This window comes from Myxine glutinosa, chromosome 1 (genome assembly GCF_964187855.1).
Source record: "Myxine glutinosa chromosome 1, kmMyxGlut1.1, whole genome shotgun sequence".
In the NCBI taxonomy this organism is placed as follows: domain Eukaryota; kingdom Metazoa; phylum Chordata; class Myxini; order Myxiniformes; family Myxinidae; genus Myxine; species Myxine glutinosa.
Window position 1 is genome coordinate 52,509,970 of NC_136261.1, and position 15,297 is coordinate 52,525,266.

General features: G+C 45.9%; 1 protein-coding gene across 2 annotated transcripts in view; it reads left to right on the top strand.

Annotated features, from left to right (window-relative positions):
- The window catches only part of LOC137423786 (uncharacterized), a 29,682-nt gene extending 15,032 nt beyond the window's left edge, over positions 1-14,650 (top strand). The window contains exons 8-12 of one of the 2 annotated variants that reach the window (XM_068111291.2): positions 3,653-3,867; positions 11,537-11,752; positions 12,229-13,386; positions 13,592-13,980; positions 14,525-14,650. In XM_068111291.2, coding sequence (XP_067967392.2) covers positions 3,653-3,867; positions 11,537-11,752; positions 12,229-13,386; positions 13,592-13,980; positions 14,525-14,603 — 2,057 coding nt within the window. In that variant the 3' untranslated portion in view covers positions 14,604-14,650. The remainder of the gene's footprint in view (positions 1-3,652; positions 3,868-11,536; positions 11,753-12,228; positions 13,387-13,591; positions 13,981-14,524) is intronic. The other variant, XM_068111299.2, reaches the window with a different exon arrangement.
- Positions 14,651-15,297: the final 647 nt, after the last annotated feature.

Here is a 15,297-nt window from a genome sequence, read left to right on the forward strand (position 1 = left end):
CAATTTACGCTGTAAACAATGGTTATGGATGCTATGGTGTATTGGGTGGTTCATGTGCAGCCACCCGGCTGCTGGTTGCATCATTTTTCTGTGGGCGCGTCTGCAGCTGATGCAATGCCTCTCTGGTACTCATTATCAGTTATCTGGTACTCATTTTGCTGACCTCGGAAGGATGACAGGCTGAGTCAACCCCACCTGGCGTTGATTCAACGGGATTCAAACTCAGGACCTTAGGATCCCAAGCCCGCTACCCTAACCATTAGGCCAACACCAGGTATTATGGTGTATCGATCTGGCAGGATAACCGAGACTTGGAGGTACGCACACTCGTCTCCACGCTGTCTAGGCTGGGTTCGAATCTCGCCCAGCTATAATCAATCACTCTGGTGTTTCGCATGCGAGGTGATGCATCAACGTGTGGGCCATCCCTCGGGAAGACGTTAAGACTGAGGAAGTGTCTGCCAACACGTGGTTATTGGACGATAAAGATCCAACAAAGTTGATCACAAAATGTAAGCAAGTTATCGCTGATACCCTGGAAACAAATTGCAATTCTTGCCACTTTCAATGTAACGTCATTGCTGGCCTGCTGGCTCTTCAAAGTATTGGGGCAAAAACGCTCCATGTCTGACTCCACAAGAAGATGGAAATAATTTGGGCAGTTGCAGAAGCAGACATTGTGGTACAGTCATAGTAGAACAGTTGTAGTGCCTTAATTCAGTGGCAATAACAGGAATAAACAATACTACTTTGATTTTTTTTTTTAAAGGTCTTTGGTTAATTTATTTTTGGGGGCCTTGGCCCTGATATTCAGTACAATTTTTGTCCGGACTTGTCCACGTAGATAGTACAGATGAGATTAGTTGTGTATTTTAGTTCTGGTACAAGTATATTGCATTTATGGATATCCTGTCACTTGTTGACCCCTGTTGGGGGCTGTACTGGGCTGTACGAGTGTGTGTGTTAGTGTCAGTGTTACAGCACTTTCCCCTCCACCATCAAAGGGAGAAGGCTCCTCCCCCCAGCTATCCATCAATGTGGAAGAGGCGAGCCTCAGACCGTTCCCGGTCTGTCATTGGTGGGACATCTGGGTCATTGGGTGATCTGCAGTGCCCAAAGTGGAAGAACTCCTCCCTGTGGCCAGTGATTGGTTATCTTTAGTGATGGGGGTGGGAGTGGAGCCATGGTATGTTCTGGACAGCGCTGTGATTGCTGAAGTGCGATCAGTCAGCAGGGATGGTTAGGAACTGTCAGTAAAAGGGTGACCTGGCTCTCACTCGTTCTCTGCACGTGGTCACACATACTCTCTGGCTATTCGCTTGCTGCACTGCTCAAGGTGGCTGCTGGGACGTCACATCTTCGTGAGCCTGCATGCCTATCTACTCCCTCTCAGGGCCTGCTCTCGTGTTGTTCTAACCGGAGTCAGCTCTATATAACAGCATGAGGCCCTTCACCCCATGCTAATTCTTCTCACTCACCCGGTTCAGTGTGCATTGCAGTTGTGTGGGTTTCGTCATAGCCGGGGGTTTCTTTTGTTCTGTATCAAGTACTATATTGTGCATAATCATTTTTTTGTGTCCGGGATGTCATATCGTCTGAACAATTAAATTAGTCGAAGCCAAAAACATTGGCACCCTTGCTCTTTTTTCAAATAATGCATCATTTCTTCCAGAAAATTGTTGAAATAAAAATATATTTTGGTATCCACATGTATTTCTTTGGTTTGCAGAGGAACAAAACCAAAAAAATTTGAAAATATTACGAAATCTTAGCTTATTCCACACAGAAATCTGAAAATGGCCCTGACAATATTATGCCAATGGCCCGGACAAAGAAATAATTATATTTCAAGCAGGTGATTCTCCTTTACTTTGGAATTGAACTCACCTGTGGTGAGTTGCAGGTACCTGCAATATAAAAATCACTCATTCAACTAGTTTGAATAGAGAAAAGCAGTCACTCTGCTGTCAATGTGTGTACCGCAATGAGCATGGAGAAAAGAAAGAAAACCAGAGAATTGTCTGAGGAGATCAGACACAAGATTGTAGCCAAGCATGGACAATCTCAAACCTACAAAATTCCATCTCCAGAGACCTTGATGTTTCAAATTGAAAATTCCATCTCCAGAGACCATGTACAATCTCAAGCTTACAAATCCACCCCCAGAGACCTTGATGTTCCTATGTCCACCGTACGCAATGTTATCAGGAAGTTTAATGCCCATGGCATTGAAGCCAACCTCCCAGGACGTGGCCGCAAGAGTAAACTTGATCGAAGATTGCAGTGAAGAATTGTTAGAATGGTGGAGAAAGCACCTCGATCAACTGTCAAACAGATTCAAGCTGACCTTCAGACACAAGGTAAGACAGTTTCAAGTCTCACCATCTGTCTCACCACTCAATGAAAGGGGGTTCTATGGTAGGAGACCAAAGAGGACCCCACTGCTGAGAATGCCCGACTGGAGTAGGCCAAAACACACCTGAACAAGCCAAAATCCTTGTGGGAGAATGTCCTGCGGACAGATGAGATCGAATTTGAGCTTTTTTGTAAAGCACATCATCTCTATGTTTACAGAAAACAAAATGAAGCCTTCAAAGAAAAGAACACCTTCCCTGCAGTCAAACATGGAGGAGGTTCAGTGATGTTTTGGGGTTGCTGTTCTGCCTCTGCCACTGGGTGCCTTGAATGTGTGCATGGCATCATGAAATCAGGAGACTACCAAGGCAATTTGGAGCGCAATGTTCAACCCAGTGTCAGAAAGCTGGGTCTCTGTCGAAGGTCATGGGTCTTACAGCAGGACAATGACCCCAAACACACTTCAAAAAGCACCCAGGAATGGTTCAAGACAAAATGCTGGACTGTTCTGAAGAGGCCAGCAATGAGTCCAGATCTAAATCCCATTGTCCACCTGTGGGGAGATCTGAAAACAGTAGTTGGGAGAAGGCACCCTTCAAATCTGGGAGAACTGGAGCAGTTTGCACTAGAAGAGTGGGCTAAACTGTAGGAAGCTCATTCATGGCTATAGGAAGCGCTTGACTGCAGTTATTTTGTCCAAAGGCTGTGTGTGCTACCAAATATTAAGTCTCGGGTGTCAATAATTTTGTCAATGCCATTTCTTTTTATTTTCTGATTTAAAAGGATATATTAGGTTCTGAATTAAAAACAAAATTTCTGTAATATTAACAGTGAAATAAAGAATTGTGGAGATCAAATACTTTTGTCAATTGCAACTTATTTTTAGAGAAAATTGTGAGTTATTGGAAAACGGTGCAAGGGTGCCAACATTTTTGACCACGACTGTATTTATTTCTCTAAAGCTGCCTGAGCCTCGTATTCCTGCCATTTTACTGCGTGGGCGTTTGGGTTTAATTTGGATCTCTGGAGTTGTTAGAGTTAGGCCTCAATTTGTGATAATCTCGTGTTTGATAGCATGCATGTTTAGACACACAGGATTAACGACACCATAACCACTGGGGTGTTCTGTCAGATAAATTGGCCTTCTGCCAGTCATCTCTGAAGCATAGCTTCAGTTAGGTTTGTCCTCACCTAAACTGTGAAGCGTTTTTGAGTGGGGGCCGTCCACATGACAATGTTTTTGAATTTGATTTGAATCAGCCTTCCCTTCCCTCCTTGTTTTCCTTTCCAATCTCAGATTCTTCATCATTTTGTATTCCAGCTTTACTGGATACTTTACACACTGAACTAGGACTTACAGTACAGGGAAATATGGGACGAAGAACCCGGAACCAGAATCTGACTGGTGTACATGGTCAGGATGCTGTCTTGGGTTCTACCAGACATGATATGGCTCATTACCTGGCTTCGACCCTCCAGGCTTGCTTGCACCTTGCCCGAAGATCCAAGCAGGTTAGTTCTTTTTTTTTTCCCCCTTGATCTAATGCAATGTTGCGCTTGAGGCTTGAAATGCTGTCGGTAAAAGGAACAACCGACGACAGGCAAATTTTCACGGATTTCTTAACCAATCACACAGCGTGATGTGACCTGGTTGAATAAAGTAATTTCATTTAACTGCATGAAGGAAGGTTGTGAATGAGCAGCTATACCAGCATAATTGCACAATAACAGTCACAGATTGCTAGCTATACATTTAGTATTGAGTATTAAAAATTATGGAATGTTTCAACCTCCTCCCCTCATTCTTCTCACAATATCCTTTAGACGTCTCGTACAATAACCTCCTCTTTACCCCTGATTACTCCTATTAATGTTTCCTAACTCAACCAGCTTACCTGCTCATTTAAGTGTTTCCTCCCCTCCCCTCCTCTTTTACTTTTCATTTATTCCCTCGATGTTTGTCCCACTGTCAGTTCAACTTTGTTCTTCCTTGAGCCTTGCTTCCGCAAAGCAAAACCAACAAATGTTCTCTTCGGAACCTACCCCTTTTCAATCTCCTCCTCCTCCTCCTCCTCCTCCTCCTCAACGTCTTCCCTGCTATTTTAATTTCTCACCCCACCCTGATGGCATTGGATTTATCTCATTGGATATGAAATTTTAAACATTTCTCAAGTCCCAAGGTCTGACCACTTGTGAACTAGTTGCAGTCTGTTCAGGGCTTGACCCGTCTGACTGGTTGTTTCATGTTGCTCGTTGCTAACAGCGACTATGAAACCTGAGTACATCTTTGCCAACATGTCACTTGAACCATTCTCAAGCAGATTCTTTGGTAATTTTACAGCTTCTACTTTTCTATGTGACACTTTATCACTTATAGGAAAAAAAGCTGTTTTGAACATCTTTGTAAAGGCTTGTTGGAAACATTTTTGTGCCATTTTATTTTAATATTATAAACATTTTGGCTCTTATTCGGGTCCTTACTTACAAAAAAAAATGAATGGTTGTAAGAAACAAAAACACATAAAGGGGACCAAACAATGAGCCCCCCCCCCCCCCGCCCCACTTCTGAAGGCTGCCCCCTATCTGCCAAAACGGGATCCTCTCATCTCCTCTCCCTATCAAGGCCGGAGTGCCCCAAGACGGTGTTCTAGGCCCAGTCCTATTCCTGGTTATCATCAAAATCTCTCTGACTCTCTGAGAAATCCTCTTGTTGATCTCTTTGCCACCCCAGGGTAGGTGTAGCTCTTTACCTTTGGTAGGCAGTCCACCTTGGAGAAGGAAACTCTGAAAATCTCCCTGTTGCATTGCAGGGTTTGTCTCTTTGGACAATGGCGAGGTCCACAGCTGATTCTGTGGTGGTGTCAGGAAGGGCATCCGGCCACAAAAAAAACATGCTTCAAACATGCCTTTTGGTGAAGCAACTATTAGGTGAATCATGGCTTACACCTCCAAGCATGGAAACGGCCTTAAAACGATGATGATTATAATGATGAGTCCACCCTCTGTCATGGTATCCCTCATCATTAAGATGGGCGGGCAGAAAGCCTCTTCGCTCTCTTCAGACCTTGACAAAACCACAAACTGGTCAAACACTTGGAATATGTCTTTCAATCATGACAAATCCCACCATCTTACTGTCTGTCTCCAAAAGGACCGTGTACCAACTCCACCCACCCTCCCTCCCCCCTCCCCACAACCCCACCCCGCAACCGCCATGTACTTTGTCAACAATCTTGTAGAAGAAGCTAAATCACTCAAACTTTTAGGCCTCACTTTCAGCCATGAACTCTCTTGGTTAACTTCACTTCTAAGTTTGCCTCCACAACCAGTCGCTGACTGTGTATTCTCCATCGTGTCCTGCCATGTCACACCTGAAAAGGCCTCTCCAGCTATGCTAAACAGATCTGGCCGATCACTCTCACATCATAGACAGATCGGTGGTTTGTCTCTGTCGTCTCCTTATTGGTTTTGCATCCTCTGCCCGCCCATTCCATGATATCCTCCCCCCCCCCCCCCCCCGCCCCGCCTCCCCTTCCCGCTTCCCCCCCCCCCGCCCCCTCAGGCTTCTGAAGGCTGCCCCCTATCTGCCAATAACCCTCTCCTGGTGAAACTCCCAAAATCCAGACTCGCTGCTCACCTCCACTCATTCGTTCCTCCTTTTTCCTCACCTGTGGAACCAGATTCCTTGGTCTCCTCAATCTCATTCTTCCCTCCAGGGCTTCAAGACAGCTGGTCACCACCATGTTAGGTCATGCCCCATCCACAACCATGATATTTTGTACCCCTATTAACCACCCCCTCAAGCCGAGTTCTTTCCAAGTTTCCGGCTTTTTCTTCCACTTCTGCTATTTAGAGTTAGCGACTATAACCATTTTATTCACCCCTTGTGTCTCATTCCTTGCCCTAATTCTTCCCCTGCTCTTTTATTTCTCCTAGTCTACTTATATTTTGGCCCTCAACTCTGCTGTTGGTGTATTCCTTCCCCACCCTCCCTCTCTCTACTGCTCTTTTGGTTCTGTTACGTCATAATTAGCCCATCTCCCTCACAGCGGGAGATGTAGTTTTGCAATCGTGTGGTTGTGTTGTGTTGTGTTGTGTGTCCGTGTCTCCGGTCTCCGGGCGTGCGTGCGTAAGCGAAGGACCGCATTCGAATTTGGTGTGTGGGTGCAACCCACGTCAAAATCCAAGATGGCCGCCGCCATGTATGTCTGATGCCATGTATGTCTGAACCTTGTAACCTGCATATCTTGAAAAATAAGCGAAGTACCAACTTCTAATTTGGTGTGTGGGTGTATCTCGGCATAAGGAAGAACGCTTTTGAAAATTGGGTCGCCACGTCAAAATCCAAGATGGCCACCACCATATATATGTCTGAACCTTGTGAGCGAAATATCTTGAAAAATAAGCGAAGTACCAACTTCTAATCTGGTGTGTGGGTGTATCTAGGCACAAGCAAGAACGCTGTTTAAAATTGGGTCGCCACGTCAAAATCCAAGATGGCCGCCGCCATGTATGTCTGAACCTTGTAACCTGCATATCTTGAAAAATAAGCGAAGTACCAACTTCTAATCTGGTGTGTGGGTGTATCTCGGCATAAGGACGCACGCTATTGAAAATTGGGTCGCCATGTCAAAATCCAAGATGGCCGCCACGATGTATGTCCGACACTTGTGAGATGAATATCTTGAAAAATAAGCGAAGTACCAACTTCTAATTTGGTGTGTGGGTGTATCTCGCCATAAGGAAGAAGGCTATTAAAAATTGGGTCGCCACGTCAAAATCCAAGATGGCCGCCACCATATATATGTCTGAACCTTGTGAGCGAAATATCTCGAAAAATAAGCGAAGTACCAACTTCTAATCTGGTGTGTGGGTGTATCTAGGCACACGGAAGAACGCTGTTTAAAATTGGGTCGCCACGTCAAAATCCAAGATGGCCACCGCCATGTATGTCTGAATCTTGTGAGAAGAATATCTTGAAAGATAAGCGAAGTACCAACTTCTAATTTGGTGTGTGGGTGTATCTCGGCATAAGGAAGACCGCCATTGTAAAGTGGGTCGCCACGTCAAAATCCAGGACGGCTGCCACCATATATATGTCTGAACCTTGTGAGCGAAATATCTTGAAAAATAAGCGAAGTACCTTCTGGTGTGTGGGTGTATCTAGGCATAAGGAAGAACGCTATTGAAAATTGGGTCGCCATGTCAAAATCCAAGATGGCCGCCTCCATGTTTGTCTGAACCTTGTGAGCGAAATATCATATCATAGCATGTTTTCTGCGTGTTCCACTTTGTCAACTCACATCACTTCCCCGACGGGGGACCTAGGCGTAACGCTTGTTCTTCCCCTGCGCTTTTATTTCTCCTAGTCTACTTATATTTTGGCCCTCAACTCTGCTGTTGGTGTATTCCTTCCCCACCCTCCCTCTCTCTACTACTCTTTTGGTTCTGTTACGTCATAATTAGCCCGTCTCCCTCGCAGCGGGAGATGTAGTTTTGCAATCGTGTGGTTGTGTTGTGTTGTGTGTCTGTGTCTCCAGGTCTCCGGGCTGTAACCTTTTTACCATTTGAGCTATTGTCATCAAATTTTCAACAAAGTTTTATTTTGAGAATATGGAAAAGACTAATTAATAATTTGGTCAAAAGGTCAATGGTCAGCATCACCTAAAATCATCCATTTTCATCCATTTGACCTGAAATTTTAATAATTTGCATATTTGGTCACTGAATTGGTTCACCAATGAAAAGTTAGAAGCTGGGGTTTAAAAAAAAATGTTTTAGATCAAAAGGTCAAGGTTGCATAAAATTGTCAATTTTTATCCAATTGACGTGAAATTTTCATTTGCATATTGGGCACCTGAATTGGTTCACAAATCAAAAGCTAAAAGCTGATTGTTTTTTGTTTTTTTTTTGTTTTTTTTTAGATCAAAGGTGAAAGTTGCATAAAATTGTCAATTTTCATCTGATGACTTAAAATTTGAGCAGGGTTTGCATTTTGGGTCACTGAGGCCTATTGCTTTTGAGCTCAAAAGGTCAAGGTCGCCTAAAAGCGTCATTTTTTTGTATTTTTTCTTTTATCTGTTTTCGTCATGTTTAGAATACGGGGAAGAAGAAGTCTGAATTAAAAGTGGAACGGCTTTGCATTTTCAGATGCTTTATAGTTTGTTCTGTGTTTTAGCTCCTCCACAAGCCACGACACTGAATAAAGAAATATTGTCTTAACAAATTATCTTTATTCAGAACAGTATAAATGTCTCCCCCTAACTCATATTTAAGCTAACACACTCATTATAAATAGGTTACTTTGTACTCTAAGTGATGTTTTTGTGCATGTATTTATTTGACACACAACTTGTTGAATATATTTATTGCCTTTTCATAAAGTTCTAACATATATGAGATATGCATCAGAGGTTATTAAATGTCGTTCTGCTCTGTTGTCAGAAATGTACTTTGTTTGGCCTAAGTTTTAGTAATCGCAGAAGATGCTTTGGAAGTCTGGTATGAAATTGTGAATACAAAATCCTACTGCATACATTGTATGGGAAACAGGGTGGGTGGGGGATTAATTGTATATACAGGGAAGGAGGGGCGGTTAAAATGCCTGCCATATATTGGCACAGGTAACAAATAGGTGACCGCTTCAGTTGGAATTTACACGATATATGGCTTTGACTTTACTTCAATGTGATTTGTCATGAGTTATTCCTGCTTTGGGTGACGGAAGTATTGTTACGGACTTGGGGTTAGGGGTTTACCATGAGGGGGACACCTCAGACTCCTCCCGAACTCTGGCCATGCAGGCTGCTGTGCCACGGATAAGTCCACGGCCCATTGGGTTGGCAGGCAACTACGGACGCCGATTGATACCACCAAACCTGGCAGGATCCTCGTTCTTTTACAAATGCATTACATGTCCGGTGTGTTGGCGATGCCATTTGGGGCACATACCCGTACCCTCAGTGCGTACTCATTTATTTATTAGGTACGGCCAAGCGGAACCATCAAATACGCACAAACTAAGTTAATGAGCCAATCGGTGGGGCAGAACTTCCCGTCTGTCTAAACATACACACTAAATGGGGCTAATAGAGAATGAGACGAAACGGGCAGGATGGAAACAAACTATTTACCAAATAAAGCACACGTATTTACAAAGCACATTAATCAATCATGAAAGGCACATATTTACAGGCACAGCAAACAATCAAGAAAAAGACACATAAAATAAGATTCTTACCCTTATCACTTATTTCCCTTCTACAATCTTAGCTACACACAGACCATGGTGCCAGCAGAATCGTACCCAGGAAACGTAGATAAGAGGAGAAGATAGAGCAAGGGGAAGGCGTTGGTTCGGCCTTTGGCTTACCCTGGTACACGTCGACGGAGGTGCCAATCCCTTAATGGGAGGGAAGCAAATAAGGAGGGGTAAGGAAAGCAGAAAGTGTAAATGTAAATGAGACTATGTGGGCTTGCGTATGCATCGAGGGAAGTGTGAGGTGCATATGTAAAGCCTCGACCGGAAGGGTGAAGAGGCGAGTCACAGTCAGCTCTTTATAAATTGTGATGCTCTTCTTGAGTCGAGGGAGATGAATTAGAATTTATTAATGATTGGGATAGCAAGGAAAATAAGTGTACGTCAGTATGGAGCTATCTCCAGGCTCGTTTGCCCTCGTGCCTCTGCCTCGTACTTGAACCCTTGTTGTGCTATTTTATCAGCGCCGTCTGGTGCAGCTCATCCTGGCTTCAGCACAATCAGTCCCGGCTCTAGTGCAATCGGTCCCGGCTCCAATGCAATCGGTCCCGGCTCCAGCGCAATCGGTCACGGCTCTAGCGCAATTGGTCCCGGCTCCAGCGCAATCGGCTCCAGCGCAATCGGCCCCGGCTCCAGCGCAATCGGTCCCGGCTCCAGCGCAATCGGTCCCGGCTCCAGCGCAATCAGTCCCGGCTCCAATGCAATCGGTCCCGGCTCCAGCGCAATCGGCTCCAGCACAATCGGCCCTGGCTCCAGCGCAAACGGTCCCGGCTCCAATGCAATCGGTCCCGGCTCCAGCGCAATCGGTCCCGGCTCCAGCGCAATCGGTCACGGCTCTAGCGCAATCGGTCCCGGCTCCAGCGCAATCGGTCCCGGCTCCAATGCAATCGGTCCCGGCTCCAATGCAATCGGTCCCGGCTTCAGCACAATCGGCCCCAGCTTCAGCGCAATCGGTCCCGGCTTCAGCGCAATCGGTCCCGGCTTCAGCGCAATCGGTCCCGGCTCCAGCGCAATCGGTCCCGGCTCCAGCGCAATCGGTCCCGGCTCCAGTGCAATCGGTCCCGGCTCCAGCGCAATCGGTCCCGGCTCCAGTGCAATCGGTCCCGGCTCCAGCGCAATCGGTCCCGGCTCCAGCGCAACCCGCCCCGGCTCCAGCGCAATCGGTCCCGGCTTCAGCGCAATCGGTCCAGGCTCCAGCGCAATTGGTCCTCGTTGATGGCTTCCTCTATCAATCATCTCTCAGCTGGAATCCTCCCCTGAGCAACATCCGCTCCTTCCTTAATAGGTCTTCCTGCTAAGCGTGTTTGAAAAGGCAGAGGGTTGTTGCTTCTAAGGTGGTTGTGTGGCTTACAAAGTGGTTGAGTGTGATGCTGGAAGAGATTGTTCATAACACAGAGAAAGGGAATTTACCAATAGCGGGTTGTACCCGATATATCGGTGAATAATGTTTAAATGGTGATTTGAAAGGGGGAGAAAACTGAATTGGTACCATGTGGTGCACGTATTGGTAACTACCATATATGAGCAATAATGAGTAGAGTTAAAGGAAGAATAAAGAAGAACAGGAGGGTTTGTTCGAGGAGGACGAAGAAGAAGACCTACTTTCGCCCTCAACGCATATCCCCCATTTCCCTGAGATAACGGATGCGGGCATGACTGAGCACATTTACCAACAATATAACTGACGAGGAAACTCCTACATGTTATGGATGTGCGTTCACCTGGGGGCCGGATCCATAACCGTCACAGTATGAACATGGCGAATCCTATAATTATACAATCCTGGGCCTACAGAACCATTTAGACATCCACTTTTTATTTGTAGGAGGGACCACGTGTGACTTGCTAAAATACAATATCACATTTTGATGCTTTTAGCAAAATGTTTACATCCCTGTTATTGTTTGTTGGTATGCGGTGCAGTGTGTATGTGCAACATGGGAGAAAGAAAGCAATAGAGAAAACAAAGGTGAAAAAAAAGTAGCAGAGGAAGAAGGTCAACAGGAAGCGGTGCTTACAAAGGTGGTGGACAATCAAGAGGAGAGTGCACTTTGCAAGGACCTCAGGGAACAGCGTACGTTTATGGACACACTTGCAGTTGAAGTGCTTTATCTGCATGAAGAAAACGTATCTTTACAGGTATAGTCAGCATGTTCAGCTCAAATCGGATTTCAGGAGCGTTGTCAATAACTCTCACGACACACAAAAAACTTGTCACATAACACACAGGACATGAGTTTTCATAGAAAATGGTGTAGTATATGCTTGTCAAGCTGTTTGACCCTTAACTTAACTGTTGTGTGGGGTACCTTTTTGATGTGTTGCATCGGTTTGTTGTTAATATAAATTGTTATTTTTGGTTTGTTAATTTTATCCTTCATAAATACAATACATCAGTAAATTTTTGTTGGGAATACCCCAATCAATTATTTATCTTCGAATGGTGGGAAAGATGACTGGCCTGTTGGGGACTGGAATAAGTGTGGGCTGGGGAGGGGGGTGGGGGTGGGGGGTGAGTACTGTAAATGCTGGTGCTGTAAATTTTAAAGCCAACTGACATTGTTAACGAACTAAATATGATTGCATCATTGGCATAAAATGTATTGTCTCTGCAGGTCAAGCTCCAGGACTCTCTCAACATGATGGAGCAGTTCATGGCATCCTTTGGCCATCCTAACCTACTCAACCAACCTGCCCAGACTATCTCATACATTCCTACCGTTTGCACCTCTCATAATGTCCCACTCACCAACACTGTTCAGGATGCTCAACCTGTCCAAAATATTCAAATCACTCAGCCAAATCAGCCCTTTCCTACCAACCAGTCTGTCCTATTTATTAATCCCGTCTCTCATGCCAAGACAGTTCCACTCACCCAGCTTACAATGAGTGCCCCACTTGTCCAACCTGCCTGGACACACTCCTCAACCCAGGCAATTTTGCACACGCATGCCACCCCAGTCTCACTCGCCAATCCGGTCTCGCTTTCCTCTCCGGTCTCGCTTGCCTCCCCGGTTCCGCACACCTCCTCGGTCTCGCTCGCCGCCCCGGTTCCGCACGCTTCCTCTGTCTCGCTCACCTCCCCGGTTCCGCACGCCTCCTCGGTCTCGCTCACCTCCCCGGTTCCGCATGCCTCCTCGGTCTCGCTCGCCTCCGTTCCCCATGCCTCCTCGGTCTCGCTCACCGCCCCGTTTCCGCATGCCTCCTCGGTCTCGCTCACTGTCCCGGTTCCGCACACCTCCTTGGTCTCGCTCGCCGCCCCGGTCTCTCTCGGCGCCCCGGTCTCTCTCGGTGCCCCAGTCTCTCTCGGCGCCCCGGTCTCTCTCGGTGCCCCGGTCTCTCTCGGCGCCCCGGTATCTCTCGGCGCCCCGGTATCTCTCGGCGCCCCGGTCTCTCTCGGCACCCCGGTCTCTCTCGGCTCCTCGGTCTCTCTCGGCGCCCCGGTGTCTTTCGGCGCCCCAGTGTCTCTCGGCACCCCGGTCTCGCACGCCGCCCCGGTCTCGCACGCCGCCCCGGTCTCGCACGCCGCCCCCGTCTCGCACGCCGCCCCAGTCTCGCACGCCTCCCCTTTCTCACATGCATCTGCAGTCTCACATACAACTACCGTCTCGCACGCCGTCCCTCTCACTTACACCACCCAGGACCTCCCACTCTCTTCTCATTTTTATGCTACCCCTTCTACGTCCAGCATTGCCTCACCACAAGGGCTGAACATTTCATCATCACCATCTCTTGGATCCTCTCAATGTCCATCTCTAGAATCTTCCAGCATGGTACCTCACGATGACCATTATCAGCACAAAAGTACATTAGTTTCGACCCCACCCCCAATTCCCACCCCTACACCTTCCACCTTACCCTCCTCCCACAGAATTAGAAATTATGACTGCATAAAATTAAGACAGATTAATTTCAGTAATGTGACATGATGATGTTGTCAATTATCTCACATGTTGAAATCTGATGTGCTTTTGGCAGGGAAGCTTCATGACAAGCTTGGAAGCACGTGTTGAAAATATTCGGCTTCAGCATATCCAAGCTTCCCAGCGTTTGCACTCGCTGCTTGGGCAGCATGAAGAAATGGGAAATGGGCCATTGAGGATAGCTGACGAACCTGCGCTGAGAAGAGAGATTCAAAGAGAGGGACAATATGTTTCAATAAGAGAGAGAACATCAGAGGAGGGGAAAGAGACTATTGGGGAATGGACAACTGAGCAGTTTGGGGAGAGGGGAAGGAGAGTTCCAGGAATTTTGGACAAAGAAGTACGAGAAAATGTTCGGAAAGGAGTGAGATTCAGTCAGCCACCAGTCCAGCCGTCTCCTGTTTCTCTTGTGTCCAATTCCCATTACTGCCCGGTTACCCAAATGTGAGTTGGTGAACACACTAATGGCTGAACAATTTTTTTTTAATATTCAAGATGATAATTCAACACTCAGATATTTATTTATTTGTTGAATGTAAAAATTCAAATTTTGGGAAGGCAGAGACCTGTTTTCTTATGTAGTGAGGGCCCATCTTTTGTGGTCTCTGAACTGTTAATGTTCAGCACTTGCATGACTCTCACCAAGCAAATTGTATCACCTCCATTCAATGAAAACAAGACTTTTTGAAGCCCTTGATGCTTCAACATCTAACTGATATTTTCCCCATTGTGATTGCCAATAAAACTATATTTTTTAAATGACTATCTTTTTTAATTGTTTAGCAGGTGAGGGGTGGGGGAAGGGAGGTGTGGGGTTCTTGGATGCTTTTGAAAGTGTTGCTTACACTGATTGCAAGAAATTCGTTTTTGTTATGCTTCTAAATGATTTCCATGCAGTTCGTTGACGCCATGTCAGTATAGTGCGTGCCTTCAATGTCGATCTTTTTTTTCTTTCTTTTTTTTTTCAATCATTTTTTCCCCGTTTCAGAGAAGATCGGTGCTCAAATGCTTCCTGTCCGACTCTGTGCTCTGTATCCATCCACAACTTTGTGCCTTGGCTTCAATAAACCATTCTACATTAAAACCTGGTGTCTCGTAACACCAATAAAACGTTCGATTCTGGTATCTTTCTTGGGTCAGCCTGTCCCCTTTTCTCCATCGAGCTAGTTTACCTCATTGCAAAATTCCAGATCCTACTTTCATGGTCTTTCTAGCCGGATTAACGAAATCTAGACCTGAGGAAATCGTGAATGAGAAAATCACCACTGTCGTGGCTGCCAACAATGCCCAAATAGCAGACAACACCAGCGCCATTATTAGCCCCATTTGGAGATAGTCCGAAACGGGGGCTTATAGATTGGGTCTCGTATGTCCGTCCGCAACCATATTTTGGAGGTATATGGACCGATTTTGGTCATACCTGGCACAAAGATAATGCATGACAGTATACATAAGCACATCATTTTGTTCCGTGATGCCGTCAAAGATGGCCGACTGGCGGACATTTTATTTGTTAAAAAACAACAACTTGTCCTCAACCATTTCTCTGACATGCATTTACTGCTGTCATTCAAACTTGGTACACAGATAATGAATGATTGCTTACGTATGCACGTAATTGTTTTTTGAGATGAGATACGAGATGGCCGACTGACGGCCATTTTGTTATTTAAACGTGTCCCCAACCTTTTTGCAGACATGCATGGTCCGATTTTGTTCAAACATGGCAAAAGGACAGTACACGATGGCATACACATGCAA